At 46.4% G+C, this 23,290-nt stretch overlaps 1 protein-coding gene across 1 annotated transcript in view; it reads left to right on the top strand.

Moving 5' to 3' along the window:
* Positions 1-23,290, top strand: part of rab26 (RAB26, member RAS oncogene family) — a gene marked incomplete at both ends in the record, with an annotated part of 82,903 nt that overhangs the window by 31,800 nt on the left and 27,813 nt on the right. Inside the window, 3 exons of the mRNA XM_083648662.1 lie at positions 3,293-3,334; positions 5,589-5,655; positions 18,565-18,617. Of these exons, the coding sequence (XP_083504788.1) occupies positions 3,293-3,334; positions 5,589-5,655; positions 18,565-18,617 (162 nt within the window). The remainder of the gene's footprint in view (positions 1-3,292; positions 3,335-5,588; positions 5,656-18,564; positions 18,618-23,290) is intronic.

The raw sequence follows: 23,290 nt of genomic DNA, 5'->3' as shown, positions 1-23,290 counted from the left end.
AGCGTTGCCGTGGCACCGCTGATGTCATATCAGGAAGCATTGATTAGCAGATGACTGACAGATCATGAGAGGGCTTCTGGTGAAATACATAAATGTATAGGAAGAATCCCTGTCTTATTTTCAGGGCGGTCATCCATGCAGTTAATCAGGACTTCTGCCACACACACACACACACGCACGCACGCACGCACGCACGCACGCACGCACACACACACACACACACACACACACACACACACACACACACACACACACACACACAGGGGAAGCTGTAAATCAATCAAATCGAATGCTCCTCCCTCCAGTTTTGATGAGTGATGTTGATTAGCCTATAGAGTGCAGGGCAGAGGGCACAAGGCAGCTATCTTACTACTGTTGATGTGTATGTGTCAGACATATCCTTACAGGTGACAGGTGCACAGATGAACTATAGGGACCGGACCGGCCAGTCAATATGCACTTTAAAGCATGCTAAATAATAAATATAGGGTATGACAATCGAATTTGGAAAATAGATTTGTTCAGGGAGTCCGATATGGGCATATGGCCCATTCATTTCCTACCTTTAAAAACCACACCATCCTCGCAGGAAAAACGACAACATAGACTACTAGGTCTATTTTCCAGGCGGTGGGAAGGACGAATGTTGTCATCGGCCGCGGCCACTAGAGGTTGCCAGAGTCTTATATTTATATTGTCGGTAGAAAAGAAGTTAGGGTTGACGACGTGTGGTAGTTTGCTCATCTTTCAACTGGGAGAACAAGCGAGAGAAGGGAGTGACACTTACAGGTGTGTTGTTCTGTTTTTAACCCCTACCCAAACCATAACCCTAACCTTAACCAAGTTGTTTTAGTTGCCTAACCTTAACCAAGTTGTTTTAGTTGCCTAACCTTAACCAAGTAGTTTTAGTTGCCTAACCTTAACCAAGTTGTTTTAGTTGCCTAACCTTAACCAAGTTGTTTTAGTTGCCTACTGTAACCTTAACCAAATTCTTTTAGTTGCCTGACCTTAACCACCGACTTGCAAGCGTGCTGGGGCCGTCACTGCGGCCAATTTGGCTGGAGGTCGAGTCGGCTCGAGAGGTGACCGCCGCACCGTCAGCAGGCGGGTGGCGATAGCGCGAGCCGTGTGCGGCGCTGTATGAGGACGTGTTGCGAAAAACAGTCCTCCCATTCATTCTCGTTTACAAGATATAGATTTGACTACCCCGCACGCACAAAGCCATCAGTCAAACTGATCTGAATTCAATGGCAGGTTGGATGCGTCCTGCTAGAGTGTTTAACCTCTGTACATCAGTTCTCAAGGCAGAGACAACCTCTGCCCTGGGAAACAGAGAGTCCATTTGGAAAAGCAAGAATCAGCTGCTGTGTAGTGCAGGGGATCGAAGCAGAAATCACAGTAATGCCTCACAAGGATGGAGAGATATAGGGAGAGAGGGGAGGATGAGAGGGAGAGAGGGGAGGATGGAGAGACAGAGGGAGAGACTAAGAGAGGGGAGGATGAGAGGGAGAGAGGGGAGGATGGAGAGGTCGAGGGAGAGAGAGGGGAGGATGGAGAGATAGAGGGAGAGAGGGGAGGATGGAGAGATAGAGGGAGAGAGGGGAGGATGGAGAGATGGAGGGAGAGGAGAGGATGGAGAGATAGAGGGAGAGAGAGGGGAGGATGGAGAGAGGGAGAGATGGAAGGATGGAGAGATAGAGAGAGAGGGGAGGATGGAGAGATAGAGGGAGAGAGAGGGGAGGATGGAGAGATGGAGGGAGAGAGGGGAGGATGGAGAGATAGAGGGAGAGAGAGGAGAGGATGGAGAGATAGAGGGAGAGAGAGGGGAGGATGAGAGATAGAGGGAGAGAGGGGAGGATGGAGAGATAGAGGGAGAGAGAGGGGAGGATGGAGAGATAGAGGGAGAGAGGGGAGGATGGAGAGATAGAGGGAGAGAGAGGGGAGGATGAGAGATAGAGGGAGAGAGGGGAGGATGGAGAGATAGAGGGAGAGAGGAGGATGGAGAGATAGAGGGAGAGAGGGGAGGATGAGAGATAGAGGGAGAATGGGGAGGATGGAGAGACAGAGGGAGAGAGGGGAGGATGGAGACATAGAGTGAGAGAGGGGAGGATGGAGAGATAGAGGGAGAGAGGGGAGGATGGAGAGATAGAGGGAGAGAGGAGGATGGAGAGATAGAGGGAGAGAGGGGAGGATGAGAGATAGAGGGAGAATGGGGAGGATGGAGAGACAGAGGGAGAGAGGGGAGGATGGAGACATAGAGTGAGAGAGGGGAGGATGAGAGATAGAGGGAGAGAGGGGAGGATGGAGAGATAGAGGGAGAGAGGGGAGGGAGGTGAGCCTCTGGAGGAAAGAGGCCAGCTTCATTAAAAGGGTCTGGGGCAAGACAGGGACTGACATACAGTATTGATGGAGAGAAGGAGAGGAAAGTGTGGAGTGTAGAGAGCGGGTGTGTGATCAGGCAAAGAAGAGTAGTTTGCAGTGAGGAAAGTTTGCCAATTTACTGCATTTACTCAACCCTCCACCAGCACCTCAAACACGCACGGGTGCGCACGCTAGCTCACTCAAAAGACGATTTTCAACTAGCATGATTCGTGACATCACAAATACTGCAGCCAATCCCTGTCCAGTATTCAGCAGTTAAAGCCCGTATTGGTATGCTGTGATTAGCTAGTTATGTTCTAGAACTTATACTTTACCGTAGATAACCCTGATTGGTTGGTTTGGAATTTTTTATGAGGCGGAAGGAGGGGGAGTCATTTTAAGAATTTTAACAAGATCATTTAACCTTTTTGTTGGAAAAACCATCAGACACACATTATTATATCCGTGGGGTCTTGGAAAGTATTAAACGTTGATGAGTCAATTTAGGGAAAATTAAGGCCCTTAAAAAATATTAAAAAGTCTTGATGAGGTATTACATTTTCTAGCTATTGTGCTGATTGTGTTAAATGGGCATATGATATCGTCTCATTTCGATCGCAGCCCCCTGACTTGAATCAAAATCATATTGTGGCAGACTGTTGTCTAAAGAATCTATATAATAAGTGATGAAACTTGTGATTTACACCCCTATCACTGATGTGACAAAAGTGGCGTTGAGGTCTTAAAATATACTGAAACGGTCTTAAAAAAGGTCTTAAAAGGTATTGAATTTAACGTTATGATTCATGCATATACCCCGTCTATATTTTACATCTTAAAACGTCACATTAGCGAGTCTTTCAAACGAAGCTACAGCTAAAATAGCTCATCCAAAGAATCCTCACTGATATTTCCTTGCTTTTATTTTCAGAATAAAGTCCTGAGCATCGATGGAGTCAAGGTGAAGCTCCAGGTAAGAACTGTTATGCTAATATATCAAAAATGTCTCATGATGGGCCTCCAGGTATGTGCAGCGGGATTCTCTGCTTGCTTACCAACATGAGGGTCAAACGTTCGAGACCCCATATTACCTCCAGGCTTGGTCGGGCGTCCACAGGCACAATTGGCCATGTCCACAGGTGGGAAGCCGGATTGGGGGTGCTGATTCTTCAGATCCTGTTTCCAACCCTACCAGTCTTCCTAAGTGCTCCCAAGAGCCCGACCTATTTCAACTGTACTGTAGCACTGCAGTCTGTGCTCTTTACTCTTAGCACCACAGTTGATGTATGAGCCTCATCTCACAAGAGGACTTAGAGCTCTGCTGGCCCACCTTATTTATAAAGACAATCAATGTCCTTATTTAGAGACAAAATAGCCTGTGTAAGATCATTGAGCCCTATCCATCTCCATGGATCCTCTCAGGGCTATTAGACCCCCCCAACCGCACACTTCATTCACTCTGCTGGCAGCCATACCAAGGACAACTCTGTACTGTTTGTTTGTTTGGTCTTTCTGTCAAATGGAGCTGGTAACTATGTGAATCTTTCCTAATGAAGTTAATTAAGGGTAGACAGATGCTGGTGGAGCAGCAGGCCACTGCTCTGTGATGTATTCATTTAGGCTTAATTGGCTCAGAGTCCGTTTGCAGAGCGGCCTGCAGCGAACCGACTGGGAGAGAGCTCTTTCCTCCACCCCGTCAGTGCCATTCCTCATTACTACCACCTGAAGCACAGCCAGCATCAAAGCTGACATGTCTCAGAGACAGACAGACAGACAGACAGACAGACACAAACAGAGAGACATAGAAACACAGAGACAGTGTTTTGAGTTTTAACAAAGCCTTTATTAAACACTCGACTTATAACATGTGATCCCTCAATCAATCAGAGCAAGAAAACAAATCAAACAAACAGGACCTTCACAACGTAAAAAACGTAACCCCCCCCCCCCAAAGAAACACATTTACAAATCAAAAACATTCAGCAAAACAACACAAATCAAAACGAAGCAATCGCAGACAATCATACACACTGTCATCCACTCCTCATCTCGACTCCCTGTTGAAAACTAGCTCTCTTCCCTCCAGCCTGCACAGTTTCCTCAATACACCACTTGCTATGAAACACGCTTCTTTTGTACAACTCATAGTCTATGGATACTCTTGCCCTGACTAGAGCCTTAAACAAGACTGGAACTGCTACTTGCAGCTTTGCGTCTACTTCCTCTTCCTACGTAGATACACAGCCACAGAAAGAGAGAGAGATAAACAAGAAGCGACAGCTTTTCATCCAAAGACCAAGTGAGGAGAGATGTCCGTCCGGGTAGTGCCTGCCAACATAAGGGGTCTCAGGTTCGAGCCCCTGTGTTGGTCGGGCGTCCATACAGGCACAGTTGGCCGTGTCTGCGGGTGGGAAGCCGGATTAAAGGTATAAGTCCTGGTCGCTGCACTAGTGCCTCCTCTGGTCGGTCGGGGCGCCTGTTTGTGGGGAGGAGAACTGGGGGAATAGCGTGATCCTCCCACGCTACATCCTGCTGGTGAAACCTCCTTGCTGTCAGGTGAAAAGAAGCAGCTGGCGACTGCACATGTATCGGAGGAAGGCAGCACGTGCTGGTCTACTACAACTCTCCCCAGGTCGGCAGAGGGGGTGGAGCAACGACCGTAAGAGCAGAGGGGAATTGGCCAAGTACAATTGGGAAGAAAGGTGGGCGGGGGAAAAATACTTGATAAAAAAAGAGTGAGGAGTGCATTCCTGACAGAAGAAAATTGAATTCCCAGCGGAGGCAAATAGTGATGGGAGATAGTCGTGCAGTGGGAAGAAGAAGGAGGACTTTAATTATCTTGGTTCCACAGGGGTTGGACAACGGGGCGAATAGGCCGTGACTAAAGCTGATTCATATTCATCATCTTGGCCCAGGCCTTGAACCCAGCCACGCAACTAGGAACGATCGGGGGAAACAGAAGCGCGGTGAAGTCATCGAGGACAGTCATTAAAAATTAGTGCATTATGCGTCTTATCTACTGTATATACAGCATGTGCTGCGAGCTGGAATCTTGCTCGTTGCCATATCCATAATAGCATCATATCTCCTATGTCGTTTTCATAATGATCCAATATTGCAGAGTGAATTGATTGGAGGGGGTCAGCACAGCAGCGGGTGGAGCAGGCTGCAAGTGACTCATTAAAAAGATAAGACCGCACCCCTTCCTCTCCTTCTCTTCTCTGCAGATCTGGGACACAGCTGGACAGGAACGCTTCCGCAGTGTCACTCATGCCTACTACCGTGACGCCCATGGTGAGACGCGCACACACACATGCACACACACACGCACACACACACACACACACACACACACACACACACACACACACACACACACACACACACACACACACACACACATACACACATTCCTGTTACCCTTCAGGTTACATCTGATTTGTATTTATGTCTTACAATAATATGCACATGACAGCCACATTTAATTCAGCCACGTTAGATTGATGGTGAAAATGGCATCTGAATGCTATTTCTATAAGCAGAGCTTGCATGTCCCTCGCATGTCCAATGTGTCTCTTTAGGCGTGTGTATCCATCATTTATGATGTGTGTATCCATCATTCATGATGTGTGTCTGTTATGTGAGTGGTCCGTGAGAGGTGGAGAGGTAACAGTGCATCAGTGTTTCCCACAGCATTTTGAGTATTTGTGGTGGGGGACCGCAGACCCCCTAGGGGGGTGCGGGAGCATGCCCCTCCGTGAGATTTTTTTAAACATTTTAAAGTAAAATGCATGAATTTGGTGTACTTTGAGAAAGATTAAGAGCAAAATGAAAAGGCTAGATCTATGAAGAACATGTCATCATTACTGTGCTGTGGGTTTACAATGACAAACTAAATTTCTCCCTATAGGTCAGGGATACTCAACTTGCTTTGCCACTTTCGTGAAATGATAGAAGGCAAGGGGCCAGTTAATAAACAAACAATATAAATCTTTCTGTAGCGGATTGTAGGTTTTTGGGGTGTCAGCCGGAGTTTAGGCTGACAATGTTGTGCACACCGGATAGTTAGTTAGGTTAAGTTAGTTAGGTTAAGTACATACATAAGTGCCTGGGTAGCGAGCAGATGGCGGTATTTGACAATTTAGCAGCTAAATCATAGATTATTGAAAGATATTCCATATTCCAGACTGAAATGCTATAACAGAAGTATTGGCCAGAATGACATGAACATTTATTGGACACTTATTCAGCGGATATCTTGCATGTTGCGTTCAGGTGCACTGTAAAAAAAAATATTTTATTTTTATTTATTTTTATTTTTTTGGTCAACATCTTTTTGTGGCGGTCCAAATCCTTTTGTGGCGGCCCGCCACAAATTCCTTTATGTATGGGAAACACTGGTGCATCCCACTTGTTGTGCCCATAGAGGTACAATGAAATAGAGTACTGGAGGGGATTCATCTTTATACTCACCGCTCACGGTACCATGAAAATGAAATTGCTATGCCGGTCATAATTCACAGTCGTGTTAGTGTCTAGGTGTGGGTGGGTGTGAGATCCGTTTTCTTCCCACTTTGCAGTATTACTATTTATTATTAAGCCCTGAAGTCTTCTGAAGGACAACACATTCAGGATTTATGCTCTGATGAATGTGTCATCAGCCAGCGCAACAGGATGAGTGTGTGTGTGTGTGTGTGGGAGGGAGAGAGAGAGAGAGACACAGAGAGAGAGAGAGAGAGAGAGAGAGAGAGAGAGAGAGAGAGAGAGAGAGAGAGAGAGAGAGAGAGAGAGAGAGAGAGAGAGAGAGAGAGAGAGAGAGAGAGAGAGAGGACATAAAGACACTTAACCTGGTGTAAGGAGCCCAAAGGCTGGAGCCCTGAGAAACTGAGAATAATTATGACTGAATGACTGAATGAATGACTTCCAGGTTGACGGCTTAAACCGGTACGTGGGAAGTCAGAAAGTAAGTGGAATAGTGCAAACGCATTGTTGATTTTGTGACACTTTGATGACGTCGACGCCGACAAACCGGAGCTCTGAGATGATACCCGGAATTTCGACCTCGACAACCGTTCCATTAATTTTTGTACAGGAGTTGTCTTGAACGGGGGGTATAACCACCTGGTTAACATAAGGTAACGTTAGCACTCCTAGCAGTACTAACAATACAGTGTTGTAGAACAAGCAAGGCTTACCACCAGATGGCAGATATTTACAATACTGCCTTTATGATCACTTTTAGAGTAACGTAAATTCAATGATTAGCCTCCAACTCCATCGCCCGGCTGGAAAAAGTGGTTCACGTCACCCAGCGCTTTTCACTCGTCTGGAGCGACCGTCTTTTGTGCACCTTGCGGACGCTTCCCGTTGGTTTTTAGCGAGGAAAGGGTGCTGTGGCTGAGGAAAAGCAGCTCAGTGGACTCACAGCCTAAAGTTTGGAAGTGAAATGCTGGCCCTACTCCTTATCAGTATTGGGCAAGTTACTTTCAAAATGTAATATACTACATATTACTAGTTACTTTAATTTGAAAGTATTAAGTTACTTTACAATATTTCTTTCTGTGTAGAGTAGCACGTTACTTATTACACTACTTTTGTATTTACTTTTACCAAAATAACAGCAGCAGCAGAATGACATCGCCGCCCCGGAACCATCCCGAAAAATAATGTCAACCCCCTTTGTAAAGTTAGTGTAAACAATCCAAAATTCTAAATGTTATTCTTTTCCTTGTCATCTATAGTGGTTATTTGCATAAAAACACACAGTTTGATTAGGAAATGATTGTATCCTTTTTAAATATGTGCTTTGATTTAATAAAATGTAACCCAATTTGTAACTTGAGTTCCTTGACAAAGTAACTCGTATAATATTACTGAAATCCTAAAAAATAAGTAATAAGTTATATTACTGAGTTACTGCTAAAAGTAATATATTACATGTAATATGTTACTTTTGTAATGAGTTACCCCCAACACTGCTCCTTATTTGGTGCTTGATATTCTCACATTGTTGGGTGTTTCCATTATTTTGTCCAGCCCATACAGTATGTATGGAGAATGTATCCCCCGGTTTGTTCATCTCTAGGCAGGAAGCAGTCAGATCAAAGTTAGGTTTTACCTTCACGTCAATATAATCCATTTAAGCAAGGACAGGTTACAGAGAGTGTGTGTGTGTGTGTGTGTGCGTGTGTGCATGCTTGAATGGCATGCTTTAGTGTGTATGATTTGCACTCTTCACCCTTGTATTATCCTCAGTATGCACATCATGGTTTGGCAATTAGCCTGCATAATTACAGCAGCTATTATCCGTCTGTTGCCCAGAGAATAGGGCAGGGGCCCCCAGAGGACTTTTCTAAACCCCAGTCACAGGCAGCATGTCTGGGATCACATCACTCTTTAACACCCCTACTCTCTGGAGCTTCATCGCCCTTGATGATGTCAGGACTTGTGATTAATATATACTATGAAGCCCATCCATCACGAGGAGAAGTTCAGGCAGCTGTGCAGCACACAGCACCAGTGTGAGGCGTGTCCACCATAATGATGAGAGACATGAGCCTCACAGCTCGTACAGACTACTGCTGCAGCCGTCAGTCGCTGTTCCTTTCACGCTACACTACTTGCTGTGTTTGTCACCAGGAGTCTTTGGGTCGTTGTGGTTTTCACACTATATGACTGAGCTGCGACATGGGGGATCACACATTACAAGAATATTTCACCAGGAGAATCCCCGATGAGTCCACAAACGCAGTCTCACACCGGCTTTATTCTGTCTAAACGCACGCTCGCACAACAGCATGAGTGAACTCTCCAATTTCTGTAACTTGAAATGAGAATTATTGTCTCCATTATATTCCTTATCAGCACTTCCACCACCAACACTGCCACCATCATCACCATCATCATCAATCAATAACATCTCACTTGGACATAGCTCAGCTGTTGAATGCCATACCATTTTCTTGGCCTTCACCTCCACCTGTTTGGATGCCTCTAGCTCGCCTTCCCTCCCCACAGTCCAGTGTATCATAGGCTCTGAAGGCAATTCACTTGTTTTCACAGAGCTTCAGAGAGCAAAGGTCGCAGTGACATCGGTGTCTTCACTGCATGGCAGGCTGTACTCTGCTCTGCACTCCACTCACCAACTGTCTCTAAGAGTAGAAATGGAAATAGCAGCCTGTGTTACCAGGGAAATCTTTGGACTTTTTAGACATTTTTTATTTCATTTTTATTTGCACATTTTTATAAACGGAAACGGACAAAATGAAAACAAAATAATTTGCGGGTAGAGACAGGAAACCCTAGATGGGCTTATACAGTGTCTGTACCTCAGAAAACCAATATGTGTGTGTTTTGCATTTATTTATATTCCTCTACGGCTGTTTACCTGTGAGCATAAACTATGTGTGTAGGCCATCGTCTATAATGAAAAAAAAAAAGTGTGTCTTTTTAGATTGAAAGCTTAACGGGCTGATGTTGCGAATAATAATCTCCTCTGGTTATGTTGTCAGTCCTGACAGCCATATCAAAGTGAAATGGCTCCACTCTCCACTGCAGCAGCCATGTAAATACCCAGCCTACAGAGTTTGTCAGGACTTTGTCTAACCTGAACAAACTCCCTATTTCAGCAGAACATCTTCAGTCAGCGTTTGAAGTCGGCAGAGTGCTGTGTACAAAAAGGCCCACCGCAGTCGATCTCCCAACTTTGACTCTTTTATTCCAGCAAAGGCATGTTCAGTTTTGATCTGCCTGCTGCTGCTTACATATTCATGGCTGACAGTTTTGTGTTTCCCAAAAACTCTGAAAACAACCTCAGGTTCCCTTCAGCAAAGTGCACTCTGTCATCCCTATAGCAACTGTGAGTGGAGGGTGTACTCTGCACTGTGCAGTACAACAAGCAGTCATTCTATATGGGAAAGCAGGTTTCCAGGTAAAGCCCTGGTGACTGCATCAAGCTGTACTGTACCTCTGTCAGCAGCAACCTGCTCAAATGAAATAGCCCCAGATTTTGGCCTTGAGATTTATAGGAAGTGGATTTTATTGCTGTGTGTGGTAAAAATGATGGGGGGAAATCATCAACGGAACAACATTCTTTTGTCTTTTGTCATATATATTGGTACTCATTTTTCTCCACAATGTGGAAATTATGCAATCAAGATGGGTGTGGAAAGATTAAAGGTGTAATAAGTCAGATTTGTAATGCCGCTATAGCGCAAAATGACCATACAGTAATCATTTATATCTGCGGGGGTGTGAAAAGGCTTGTTTATCAATACAATACCACATTTACTCAAGAATCACTTTGCTCGGTGCCAAGATTTCTGGATCCGGATGGTATACCAGGCTATTCCCCCACCCCCAAAAGATGCCCACTGAGCACAACCAGCTCAGTAACGGGCTGGGGTCTCTCCCACGGGCATTATCCTACCCCCCACCCCATTATACAGTATGTCACTTTAAAGGACTTTTTACTTTGCACTTTATAATTTGAGATTGTCTTCTGTATTGCTCCATCTTCTGCGAATTACTTACATGTACTATGACTATTAAAATTAACCTCTTGAACAACTTTCAAACAATACCCAGCCCCTCACCAAACAATCCCGGCGGCTCTCTGCTCTAATAAACTTGTCTCTATTGTGAAAATGTGACTTTTATTATTTATGTCACTTATGGGCTCCCGTTAAGTGCTGCCACAGAACTATGCTGCATAACCTTGGTCGCTGAAAGAGGTCAATAAAAAAGATATTGATTAAGTGTAGTGACAAACTACCCACACACACACAAGCTCTCTCTCTCTCACTGTCATTTCCTCACGCACACACATACCGGCACGCACTTGGATATACACAAACGCGCAGACACACAACCCATCTACACACACACACACACACACACACACACACACACACACACATGCAGACGCACACTCCACCATGAAGCCAACGCAGAGTGTGATGAATGGAACTGAGTGTTGTTATCTGCCATGAATTAGTATGTGGGGATGGAGCCGAGCCGCAGGCGGAGAGAGCCAGCCAAAGAGCTGCTGCTGCATCCAGAGAGCCACTCAGTGTGGGAGGCTGGACGCACTATCACAGGCTCAGGAAGGGATACAATGAGAGCAACTGAGCGTAGCAGAGATGGTTCTTTTAGATGTGCGGGGATAGGCAGTGTATCTGCTGCTGTGTGCTGGGAGGAAAAGCCATCAGATAGAGGGATGGGACGAAATGAAATTTTTACAAAAAACGTGGTGATGAAATAACATCATAAAATATAGAATATAGACGGTAAAATAGAGAAGAGATGCAAATTACTCATTTTTTCAGGAGAGATGAAAAGACAAAAAAAAAAAAAAGACTACGGTAAATGACAACCGAGACAACATGTTGGAACAGCAAAATCCCCCCCAAAATGACAAAGGATATAAAAATAAGATATAAATAATAGACATAATAGATATAGATATAAATAATAATTAAAAGCTGCCAGATGCAGGAAATGAAATCATAGTTGTATTGAGCGTGGTAATGAAGGGTGCACGCATCACACACTTCCCTCACATCGTCTTTGTTTTTCTCCTCCCTTGCCTGTCTTTTCATCCTCTCCATCACACTCCTTGTTGTGATCTCCTTTATAGAACCTTACCAATTTAGCTCTGTCTCCTTTGTTGACGTATTGCCTTTCATTCCCTCGCCCGCTCCACCTCCTCGCGCTCATCAAGTCACTCTCTCTCTCTATTCTCTGCCCACACTCTCTGATCATCTGCTGATTCAAACCTCCATCTCACTCTTCACCAGAGCCTTCCATAAAGTCAGGCTGTTTGATTGAGTCCATTGTAAAATGGCACAGGTAGACCTGTATATATCACACAGTCTGTGTAAATAACACACACACACACACACACACCACATGCACAAAGGCATGCATGACGCACAGACACACGCACTCTTAACCATCAGCTGCAGCTATCTCCTATATTTAACTGTAGCTGTAAGTCTGCCTCATCTTCATCTCTCCGGCCACACCCGGTTGTTTCAAACGCACCTTAGGTCTTAATGGTGTAAAGGAGTAATAAGTAACTCATTACACTTCTTGAACCTATTAGAATGCTCTGGAATATCTGCACTCTTCTGTGGGTGGGGTCATGGCCGTAACTAGCTATGAGGAGGGGGAGGTCCGGACCTCCCCTAATATTTCAGAGAAAAAAATAAAACAATCTGCATGGAAAAGCATGAAAAACACGGGATCGCTTTTATTTTGAAATGAAAGGCAGGTCAGGCAGGAAGTCATCTGACGCCGCGTCCGCGGTAACTTGATTCCGAGAGAGCGGCAGCATGGTGGTGAGTGATGACTGTCTGTCTGCCTGGCGAGATAATTGAAGGTGAGCGAGCTGCGAGACAGTGAGCGAGTGAACGACAGACAGTGAGTGACACTGACAGATTTTTTAGCAACAACCAAGAAAGTAAGTGTCTAGTCTGTCTCTTAAGTAATGTTACCTGTGTGACACGTTGGGATGCTACTGGCTAATCATGCATGATGCCAATTGCCAAGCTCCCGAAGTCAGGTATGCAGGTGGCTATATGCATGGTTTCAGTTTCATGAACCAATAAGTAACAAAAAGAGGTGGTGTAAAGTTAAAAACAAAAACATAATATATTTTATTTTATTTTTCAATCGTTCCTATCAGGAATAAATAAATGTCCCTCTGTATGTTTTTTTTATTATCGATGATGACTTTGTGTGTTGTGTACGGCTTGGGTTGTGTACCTGTGTTTGTAGGTTTCATTTTGATATGAATTTGGCTAAAACAGTTTGTGTTTGTTAGTTACAATTATGTTGACAGGAGAGCTGAGCAGGTGGTGACATGAAAGAGAATATACTGAATAATGACATCACAACAGTATAATCCTAATGTTGATTTAAAATGATATATTACTCTAAATATGGCTAAAAAAGGGGGGGGGGGGAATCCTGGAAAAAAAACCTGGACCTCCCCTATTTCGGAACCCTGGTTACGGCCCTGGGTGGGGTGCTCGGCACCAAAGACGATGGGATTTCAAGCAAGACGAGCCAACTTCAACTCACTTCCTGTCATTTTGTCATGTAAATGGTAAATGGCGTGCATTTATATAGCGCCTTTATCCAAAGTGCTTTACAATCAGTAGGTTAGTTCACCCATTCATACACCAATGGCGGCAGGTTACCACGCAGGGTGCTTGCACACCATCGGGAGCAATTTGGGGTTCAGTATCTTGCCCAAGGACACTTCGACATGCAGACTGGAGGAGCCGGGAATCGAACCACCGACCTCTTTTATCCAAAGCTATTAGTGGACGACCCGCTCTACCTCCTGAGCTACAGCCGCCCCGTCATGTGGGTTTTGCCCATGGCTTTCCACGGACATGGCCACTTAGGAGGTTTTCAGCAGGTCTGACTCTATTGGAGTCAATGGGAAAAGTCAGCGTGATCTCAGATTATTTCCCCCCCATATTCATTAAAGTAAATATTCGGCCCATTCTCCGAAGCCACATATCTTCAGAATATCCTGGCACTAAAAGGGCATTTTTCAGACAGACAGATCAGAAAAGAATTAAAATAGTTCAAGACCTGTCTCTGTCTCAGCAACGCACTCACGAGATTTGGCAACAGGAACTCATGTTAGCAGGGAGCGATTAGCTAAAGCGTGATGTAAATGTGAAGTTTGTTGATGTAGTAGCTAAATCTGTGGCTAGAAAATTGATTTTTTTAATGGAATATCTTAGTTTCAACTATATTGAGCTAACAAGGGGCAGCTATGTGTTTATACTGTATGTGTGTTTATTGTGTGGAGTTTGGGAACTCACGATCTCCATTTCAAGTTAGCTTGCTAGGTCAGCGCTAACCCCGCGTCACCAGGCACAGTCCTCCCACAACACTTCAGGGGAGAGGTGACCATGTGACCATTTAGGAGACTTGCTGCTACCACCTGTTAGAATTAGTGGAGCCTGCGGTGACCCATCTATATAGTAATATAATATCTATGTCGGCACACAGATAGAGGGTCATGGCATGAGCCATCTTCTTTTTAATTCAAAAAGCCTATTCACGTGTTGTAATGTTTGATAGTCAGTTTTCAAAGGCAGGAGGAGCTACAGAACAGTCTAGAGCAGGAGGAGCTACAGAACAGTCTGTGGTAGAGCAGGAGGAGGAGCTACAGAACAGTCTGTGGTAGAGCAAGATGAGCTACAGAACAGTTGTGTGGTAGAGCAGGAGGAGCAACAGAACAGCCTGTGGTAGAGCAAGAGGAGCTACAGAACAGTCTATGGTAGAGCAAGAGGAGCTACAGAACAGCCTGTGGTAGAGCAGGAGGAGCTACAGAACAGTCTGTGGTAGAGCAAGAGGAGCTACAGAACAGTCTATGGTAGAGCAAGAGGAGCTACAGAACAGCCTGTGGTAGAGCAAGAGGAGCTACAGAACAGTTGTGTGGTAGAGCAGGAGGAGCTACAGAACAGCCTGTGGTAGAGCAAGAGGAGCTACAGAACAGTTGTGTGGTAGAGCAGGAGGAGCTACAGAACAGTCTGTGGTAGAGCAGGAGGAGCTACAGAACAGCCTGTGGTAGAGCAAGAGGAGCTACAGAACAGTTGTGTGGTAGAGCAGGAGGAGGAGCTACAGAACAGCATGTGGTGGAGCAGGAGGAGCTACAGAACAGTCTGTGGTAGAGCAGGAGGAGCTACAGAACAGTCTGTGGTAGAGCAGGAGGAGCAACAGAACAGCCTGTGGTAGAGCAGGAGGAGCTACAGAACAGTCTGTGGTAGAGCAGGAGGAGCTACAGAACAGCCTGTGGTAGAGCAGGAGGAGCTACAGAACAGCCTGTGGTAGAGCAGGAGGAGCTACAGAACAGCCTGTGGTAGAGCAGGAGGAGCTACAGAACAGCCTGTGGTAGAGCAGGAGGAGCTACAGAACAGTCTGTGGTAGAGCAGGAGGAGCTACAGAACAGTCTGTGGTAGAGCAGGAGGAGCTACAGAACAGTTGTGTGGTAGAGCAGGAGGAGCTACAGAACAGTTGTGTGGTAGAGCAGGAGGAGCTACAGAACAGTCCGTGGTAGAGCAGGAGGAGGAGCTACAGAACAGCCTGTGGTAGAGCAGGAGGAGGAGCTACAGAACAGCCTGTGGTAGAGCAAGAGGAGCTACAGAACAGTTGTGTGGTAGAGCAGGAGGAGCTACAGAACAGTCTGTGGTAGAGCAAGAGGAGCTACAGAACAGCCTGTGGTAGAGCAGGAGGAGCAACAGAACAGCCTGTGGTAGAGCAGGAGGAGCTACAGAACAGTCTGTGGTAGAGCAGGAGGAGGAGCTACAGAACAGCCTGTGGTAGAGCAGGAGGAGGAGCTACAGAACAGCCTAGAGCAGGAGGAGCTACAGAACAGTCTGTGGTAGAGCAGGAGGAGGAGCTACAGAACAGTCTGTGGTAGAGCAAGATGAGCTACAGAACAGTTGTGTGGTAGAGCAGGAGGAGCAACAGAACAGCCTGTGGTAGAGCAAGAGGAGCTACAGAACAGTCTATGGTAGAGCAAGAGGAGCTACAGAACAGCCTGTGGTAGAGCAGGAGGAGCTACAGAACAGTCTGTGGTAGAGCAAGAGGAGCTACAGAACAGTCTATGGTAGAGCAAGAGGAGCTACAGAACAGCCTGTGGTAGAGCAAGAGGAGCTACAGAACAGTTGTGTGGTAGAGCAGGAGGAGCTACAGAACAGCCTGTGGTAGAGCAAGAGGAGCTACAGAACAGTTGTGTGGTAGAGCAGGAGGAGCTACAGAACAGTCTGTGGTAGAGCAGGAGGAGCTACAGAACAGCCTGTGGTAGAGCAAGAGGAGCTACAGAACAGTTGTGTGGTAGAGCAGGAGGAGGAGCTACAGAACAGCCTGTGGTGGAGCAGGAGGAGCTACAGAACAGTCTGTGGTAGAGCAGGAGGAGCTACAGAACAGTCTGTGGTAGAGCAGGAGGAGCAACAGAACAGCCTGTGGTAGAGCAGGAGGAGCTACAGAACAGTCTGTGGTAGAGCAGGAGGAGCTACAGAACAGCCTGTGGTAGAGCAGGAGGAGCTACAGAACAGCCTGTGGTAGAGCAGGAGGAGCTACAGAACAGCCTGTGGTAGAGCAGGAGGAGCTACAGAACAGCCTGTGGTAGAGCAGGAAGAGCTACAGAACAGTCTGTGGTAGAGCAGGAGGAGCTACAGAACAGTCTGTGGTAGAGCAGGAGGAGCTACAGAACAGTTGTGTGGTAGAGCAGGAGGAGCTACAGAACAGTTGTGTGGTAGAGCAGGAGGAGCTACAGAACAGTCCGTGGTAGAGCAGGAGGAGGAGCTACAGAACAGCCTGTGGTAGAGCAGGAGGAGGAGCTACAGAACAGCCTGTGGTAGAGCAAGAGGAGCTACAGAACAGTTGTGTGGTAGAGCAGGAGGAGCTACAGAACAGTCTGTGGTAGAGCAAGAGGAGCTACAGAACAGCCTGTGGTAGAGCAGGAGGAGCAACAGAACAGCCTGTGGTAGAGCAGGAGGAGCTACAGAACAGTCTGTGGTAGAGCAGGAGGAGGAGCTACAGAACAGCCTGTGGTAGAGCAGGAGGAGGAGCTACAGAACAGCCTGTGGTAGAGCAGGAGGAGGAGCTACAGAACAGTCTGTGGTAGAGCAAGAGGAGCTACAGAACAGTCTGTGGTAGAGCAGGAGGAGCTACAGAACAGTCTGTGGTAGAGCAGGAGGAGCAACAGAACAGCCTGTGGTAGAGCAGGAGGAGGAGCTACAGAACAGCCTGTGGTAGAGCAGGAGGAGCTACAGAACAGTCTGTGGTAGAGCAGGAGGAGCTACAGAACAGTCTATGGTAGAGCAGGAGGAGCTACAGAACAGTATGTGGTAGAGCAGGAGGAGGAGCTACAGAACAGCCTGTGGTAGAGCAGGAGGAGCTACAGAACAGCCTGTGGTAGAGCAGGAGGAGCTACAGAACAGTCTGTGGTAGAGCAGGAGGAGCTACAGAACAGCCTGTGGTAGAGCAGGAGGAGCTACAGAACAGTCTGTGGTAGAGCAGGAGGAGGAGCTACAGAACAGCCTGTGGTAGAGCAGGAGGAGCTACAGAACAGCCTGTGGTGGAGCAGGAGGAGCTACAGAACAGCCTGTGGCAGAGGAGGAGGAGCTACAGAACAGCCTGTGGTAGAGCAGGAGGAGGAGCTACAGAACAGCCTGTGGTAGAGCAGGAGGAGCTACAGAACAGCCTGTGGTAGAGCAGGAGGAGGAGCTACAGAACAGCCTGTGGCAGAGCAGGAGGAGCTACAGAACAGCCTGTGGTAGAGCAGGAGGAGCTACAGAACAGCCTGTGGTAGAGCTTCAGGGCTTGATCGCGGGTAGTTGATGGACAGCCTCGCCGGCACCCTGCCACCTTGTTAGCAAAGATTCCTGTCAGGAAGAATCTATTTTCAAGTCTCACATCTTGAGTCCTGTCAGCATTGCAAACAGCAATCGATCGATCGCTATCGATTGGGCAAAACCAAAGGTGCATACTTGATTAGGATGAAGGATCATATTTCGACCATAGGAGTGAGTTTAAAATCACAGCTTTGGACACTTTGTGTATTGCAGTGACAGGTCATCAGACTAATCTTAACATGTGGAGCTAAAGCCCTGTCTTTGAGTCCAGGCTGCCCTAGTGTGAGGTAGCATTGTCAGGCAAAGGGAGGGAACTATGAATAACAGAACTCTTCCCCAAATTAATAGAGCTGAGAACTCCTTATGTTAGGGGGTTTCAAAGTCTGAGACTGTGGGCCTCCCCTAAATGAGACAAAGCCCACCCCCATCACGATTATGTTATTCGATCCCATTGCCACTAAACAAATTGAGCCAAGATAGCTACAGATACTGCTGTTGACATGCTTCAGACTACACCAAATAGGTGTAAAGGCATGTATTTGTTTCACAGTAAACGTCCCCAAAACTGCCGTATCTCTGAACTATCTCTTTAACCAAATCACACAGATGTAGGCTATTCTGTGATCTCCTTTTGTTAACTAAACTTGTTTCACTTTCATTCTGAGCCTCCCCTGAATGTGTTTGGGTGGGGAGGCCCACCTCCCCCTTTGAAAACCCCTGCCTTATGCAATGAGAATGATGAAAAGATACAGTCATGGATTTTTGTAAGATATACTAACTTTAACCCCCTCCTCATTTCCTCCTCTCTTTCTCTTAGCTCTCCTGCTGCTGTATGATGTCACCAACAAAACATCTTTTGACAACATACAGGTAGGCTGCTCTTAACATACAGGTAGGCTGCTCTTTGTTCTCGCTGTGAGTGAAAGTGCTCTATAATCACCTAATCACTGAGGCCATGATGGATGCCTACGCAGACGCCTCCAAGTGCTTTTGTCTTATAGATCTGGCAGCCGTTCTCTCTGTCTCTCTCTCACATTCTCCCTTTTTCATACACACATTTTCCCCCCATAAATGAGTTTTTTTTCGATATCATTATCTTATATGGAAGGCATGGATACTTTTCAAATGACTGCTGCTGCACTTGTGACTCATACAGAACAGAACAGTGAGGGTGATTTAGCAAAGGTCTGTTTGGCCACCTAGAGTAAGAAGAGCTGGACGTGTATACCAAACTTCAGGTCAAGTGATATTACTTCAGGCCAAGTGACATTAGCTTGTTCACATTTCTAATTTCAACCTGTAATTGCAGCCTCACGTTGGCCAATCAGATTGATTTTTGTAAATGCAGTGATGCATCATTATTGCCTCTGGGTTTTCTCCAAATTGGACCAGTGGTGTCCAAGACAATCATGCATAACGCATCACCAAATGTCTGGATGGTGTAGCGCCCCCCTTGGGACAGTCAGTGTAACTTTGTCGTGGCGAAGTTGAGGCAAAACTAATTTGTGTCATTTGGACCAGCAATGCGATGAGACATCGCGTGTGACAGACGGATCAGCAGGCAAAAAAAACAATCTGTGGTCCTCTCTAAGAAGGTGCAGGAAGGAAGAGGGGAAGAATAGTGAGTGAAAGACAGGGTGAGGGAGGGAGAGATTGAGTGAGACCCAGTGAGGGATGGCAGCAGGGTCAGATGCTAGTGAAGACTCTGTCCAGGGTTTCACTAATGGACATGGCAGCCCTGCTCCCAGGGGGGCTGTTAATGCTTGCTCCTACTTTAGCCCCGGGGGACAATTCAACTGTCCATCCATCTGGCAGACCTGAAGTCTCTCTCTCCATCGCTCTCCCCTTTTCAGACTCTCTCTCCCGCTGGCTCTCTCTCTCTCTCTCTCTCTCCCTCCCTCTCTCTCTCCCCCTGGCTCTCTCTCTCTCTCTCTCTCTCTCTCTCTCTCCAGTGTAGTCTAATCCCTGCAAAGAAGGGGAGAAAATGACACAGACTGTGACCAATGAGTGTGTCTACTGTAGTGAGGAGAATTTATCCTTCTTTTGCAGTAATGGAATATTTGCAATATTGTGAGCCAACATTGTCAGCCAATTTCGGCAGCGAGGCCATTTTAGAAAAACCCCAGATCGTCCCCGGAGACAGTTGACAAGTTAAATCCGCCACCTCTGTGTGCCCTTGTTAGCCAGGACTTTCTCTCCTGCAACTCTATATCTGCCCAACTTTGTCTTCCATTCTGCCGTCCAAGCTGTCTAAATCTATATTGTAAAGTTGAAGCAAAAGGCGCAATTGTAGTGCGTTGTGCCTATTTGACCTGGGCAACGCCGGGTACATTGCTAATACTATAAGTGTGCAGTCTGCCCACTCAATTAAAAAATAAATCGAGATAAATATACTTTACCGTCCGGCAAATTAAATGTTTGCTCGTGCACAATGTGACCGTGTTCACTGCCAGCCAGGCCTTTCCAACTGTCATCTATACCTCCAAAAATAATGAGTTGAGCAGAGAAAGGGAGGCGACATGCCGGGTGCAGATAGGTTAATGTTCTGGCTGTAGTACACACTCTGACAGCAGGGTTAATGTTCTGGCTGTAGTACACACTCTGACAGCAGATAGGTTAATGTTCTGGCTGTAGTACACACTCTGACAGCAGATAGGTTAATGTTCTGGCTGTAGTACACACTCTGACAGCAGATAGGTTAATGTTCTGGCTGTAGTACACACTCTGACAGCAGGAAGACTGGAACTCCATTTACAGGATGAGGGATGAGACTGAGAAGAAGTCACCTTACCTTACCCGGGCCTGGGACAAAATTATCCCATGGGGCCCCAACCCTCCTCCATCCAATTAAATTAGTCAATTAGCACGTATAAAAGGCGTATAGAGCCCCCTCCCACCCCCACCCAGGACAACTGACCCTGTTGCCCCCCCCCCGACCCGTTTGCTGCCCTGTAAGAACTACCTGACCACTCGTGCAAAGGAAGCTGTTCATTAATCCAGTATTGACCAGTATTTGATTTCCTACATACTGTAACCAGTTGGACTGGAAAAGCAGTGTAGTCAACTGAAAGTAAACATGAAAGAGACATTTGATTATACAGTATGATTGTAGTACTGTGCCTATGGATTGGCCGTTAATACCACAAAAAATAAAAGCGGGGGGTGGGGGGGTGGTGGAATCTAAATCTATTTGTTGTTTTTGCTGAAAGTGAAATGCTTTATGGTCACTCACGATTCTCTGGAAGACTGGTTGGCTTGGTTGGTTCAAGCATTAAAATATATATATATATCGTTATATAAGGATTTTTCTAAATGTCTATGGAGAAAATGAATGGGGAATTCACTTCTGGGGCAAGAAACGTCACATAACTGTTGAGCTCCAGTGAATCCAGCCTAATGCTTTGGGCAAAGCACAGCCAATCTGGATTTTGAGTGGACATGAAAACTGGCTGATTAGGGTGTCTAGTACAGCCCCTTAGCTATTTAAGTTAATTATACTTTTTCTGACGGCCTGCAGTGACCAAATTGTGTATGTTAAATGTATCCTTAGTTAATAGAAAATCATTTAGTCAATAATTGGGAAGGGGACACCGTAACATTTCCTTTCAAATTGCTGCTACCTCCCCACTGTGACCTTTCACCAGGACCTGTATTTAGCCTGCTCCCCACTGTGACCTTTCACCAGGACCTGTATTTAGCCTGCTCCCCACTGTGACCTTTCACCAGGACCTGTATTTAGCCTGCTCCCCACTGTGACCTTTCACCAGGACCTGTATTTAGCCTGCTCCCCACTGTGACCTTTCACCAGGACCTGTATTTAGCCTGCTCCCCACTGTGACCTTTCACCAGGACCTGTATTTAGCCTGCTCCCCACTGTGACCTTTCACCAGGACCTGTATTTAGCCGGCCAATTTCATAGACCAGCTCACAATGTGACGTCTGCCAAAGTCGAATAGGTCGTTAGCAGAAGCAGGAAATGGCAGGATCTCATCCCAGAGGCATCAATCATTTTCTATTTCCTGTATAGTGTGACAACGGTCAGAGGGGGCTGAAGCTGTGCCAGCGATGTCACCAGGCCATCGTACCTGCTGTTGACCTCTGCGTAGTAACTGCAACAGAAGGGGGTGCTGTTTACCTCTGCGTAGTAACTGCAACAGAAGGGGGTGCTGTTTACCTCTGCGTAGTAACTGCAACAGAAGGGGGTGCTGTTTACCTCTGCGTAGTAACTGCAACAGAAGGGGGTGCTGTTTACCTCTGCGTAGTAACTGCAACAGAAGGGGGTGCTGTTTACCTCTGAGTAGTAACTGCAACAGAAGGGGGTGGTGATTTACCTGCTGTTTACCTCTGACAAGTAACTGTAACAGAAGGGGGTGGGGTGATTTCCAACTGATTCATTGGCCTTCAGAAAAATGCCTATTAGAGAGTAGCAAATGGGCTGTAGAGGGAAGGAGAGATTGTTTATCGCCACTCCCTTCAAAGAGGGAAATGAAGTCCGGCCATCTGCCCGGAGAGGAGAGGTGATCCTGCCAGCCAGCGGCTCACAGAGAGGGAGGGAGGATGGAGCGGAGATGGGGTGAGTGGGTGAGTGCTGGGAGGGGGCAGCACCAAGATGGAGGAGACAGACTGGTGAAAACTGAGCCTGGACACCCTGGAGGTGTTACCAGAGGGGAGGATGAGACCAAACCATCCTAGACAACACCTCCCACCACTTCAGTCAGCTGTTAATATACATAACCAAATCTGCATGTTCTGCATGCAGGGCCCGAAATTAGAGCCCGCCACCCGCCAATGGCGGGCATATTTTAGCTTTGGCGAGTTAGGTTTGGCGTCTCTCCGCCACGTGGCGGGTCGCAAAATAGTCGTCATGTAATATTAAAACTGTGTGTAGCCGCCTGTGTCCACCAAGCGTCTTTTTCCGACTGTTAAACATCTAAAAGTGAATATATTTGGAGGGTGTGTTGTTTTTTACAACTTACAGTAGGATCACAAGAAGTACTATGCTGGCAAGCTACAGAGATGCCTGTTCGCACAGCGCCGCTGTCCAACAAGCACTAACTCATGTTAATGAACACCAAGGGTGATGAATGCCACGCTGAAGGAGGGGGCTGAAACACAAGGATCAAATCCTCGTCTCCTCTGCTCTGACCTCAATCTCACTTTTCTCTGTGGTTAATCACTCTCTCACTTGCTAGCAGCACGTGTAGGCAAGAGAGATGCCATCAAGGAGCTGTCCATCATCTAGAGCAGTGTGGTTAGCAACCTTTTCACACTCACAGCCCACGTGTAAATCTCACAAATGTTCGAGGCCCACATCAGACTGTAAACAGTACGGAGGCCAACTAATGTGTTCTCAGTGTTTTATTTTAACCATCAAAGGAGCTGTCCATCAGCACCACACAGAAATCAGAAAGTAAAAGTGAGGGGCTGTCAATAGGCTAATTAAGGAATAATCTATTACAAATTAAATAACGGTATCATTCAACAATGGTGGAATGCATTCTCATACATAATAATAATAATGATATTATTATTATTATTATTAT

The sequence above is a fragment of the Poromitra crassiceps genome (assembly GCF_964638095.1).
Source record: "Poromitra crassiceps genome assembly, chromosome: 13".
Lineage (NCBI taxonomy): Eukaryota > Metazoa > Chordata > Actinopteri > Beryciformes > Melamphaidae > Poromitra > Poromitra crassiceps.
This window is presented reverse-complemented; position numbering and strand designations above follow the sequence as displayed.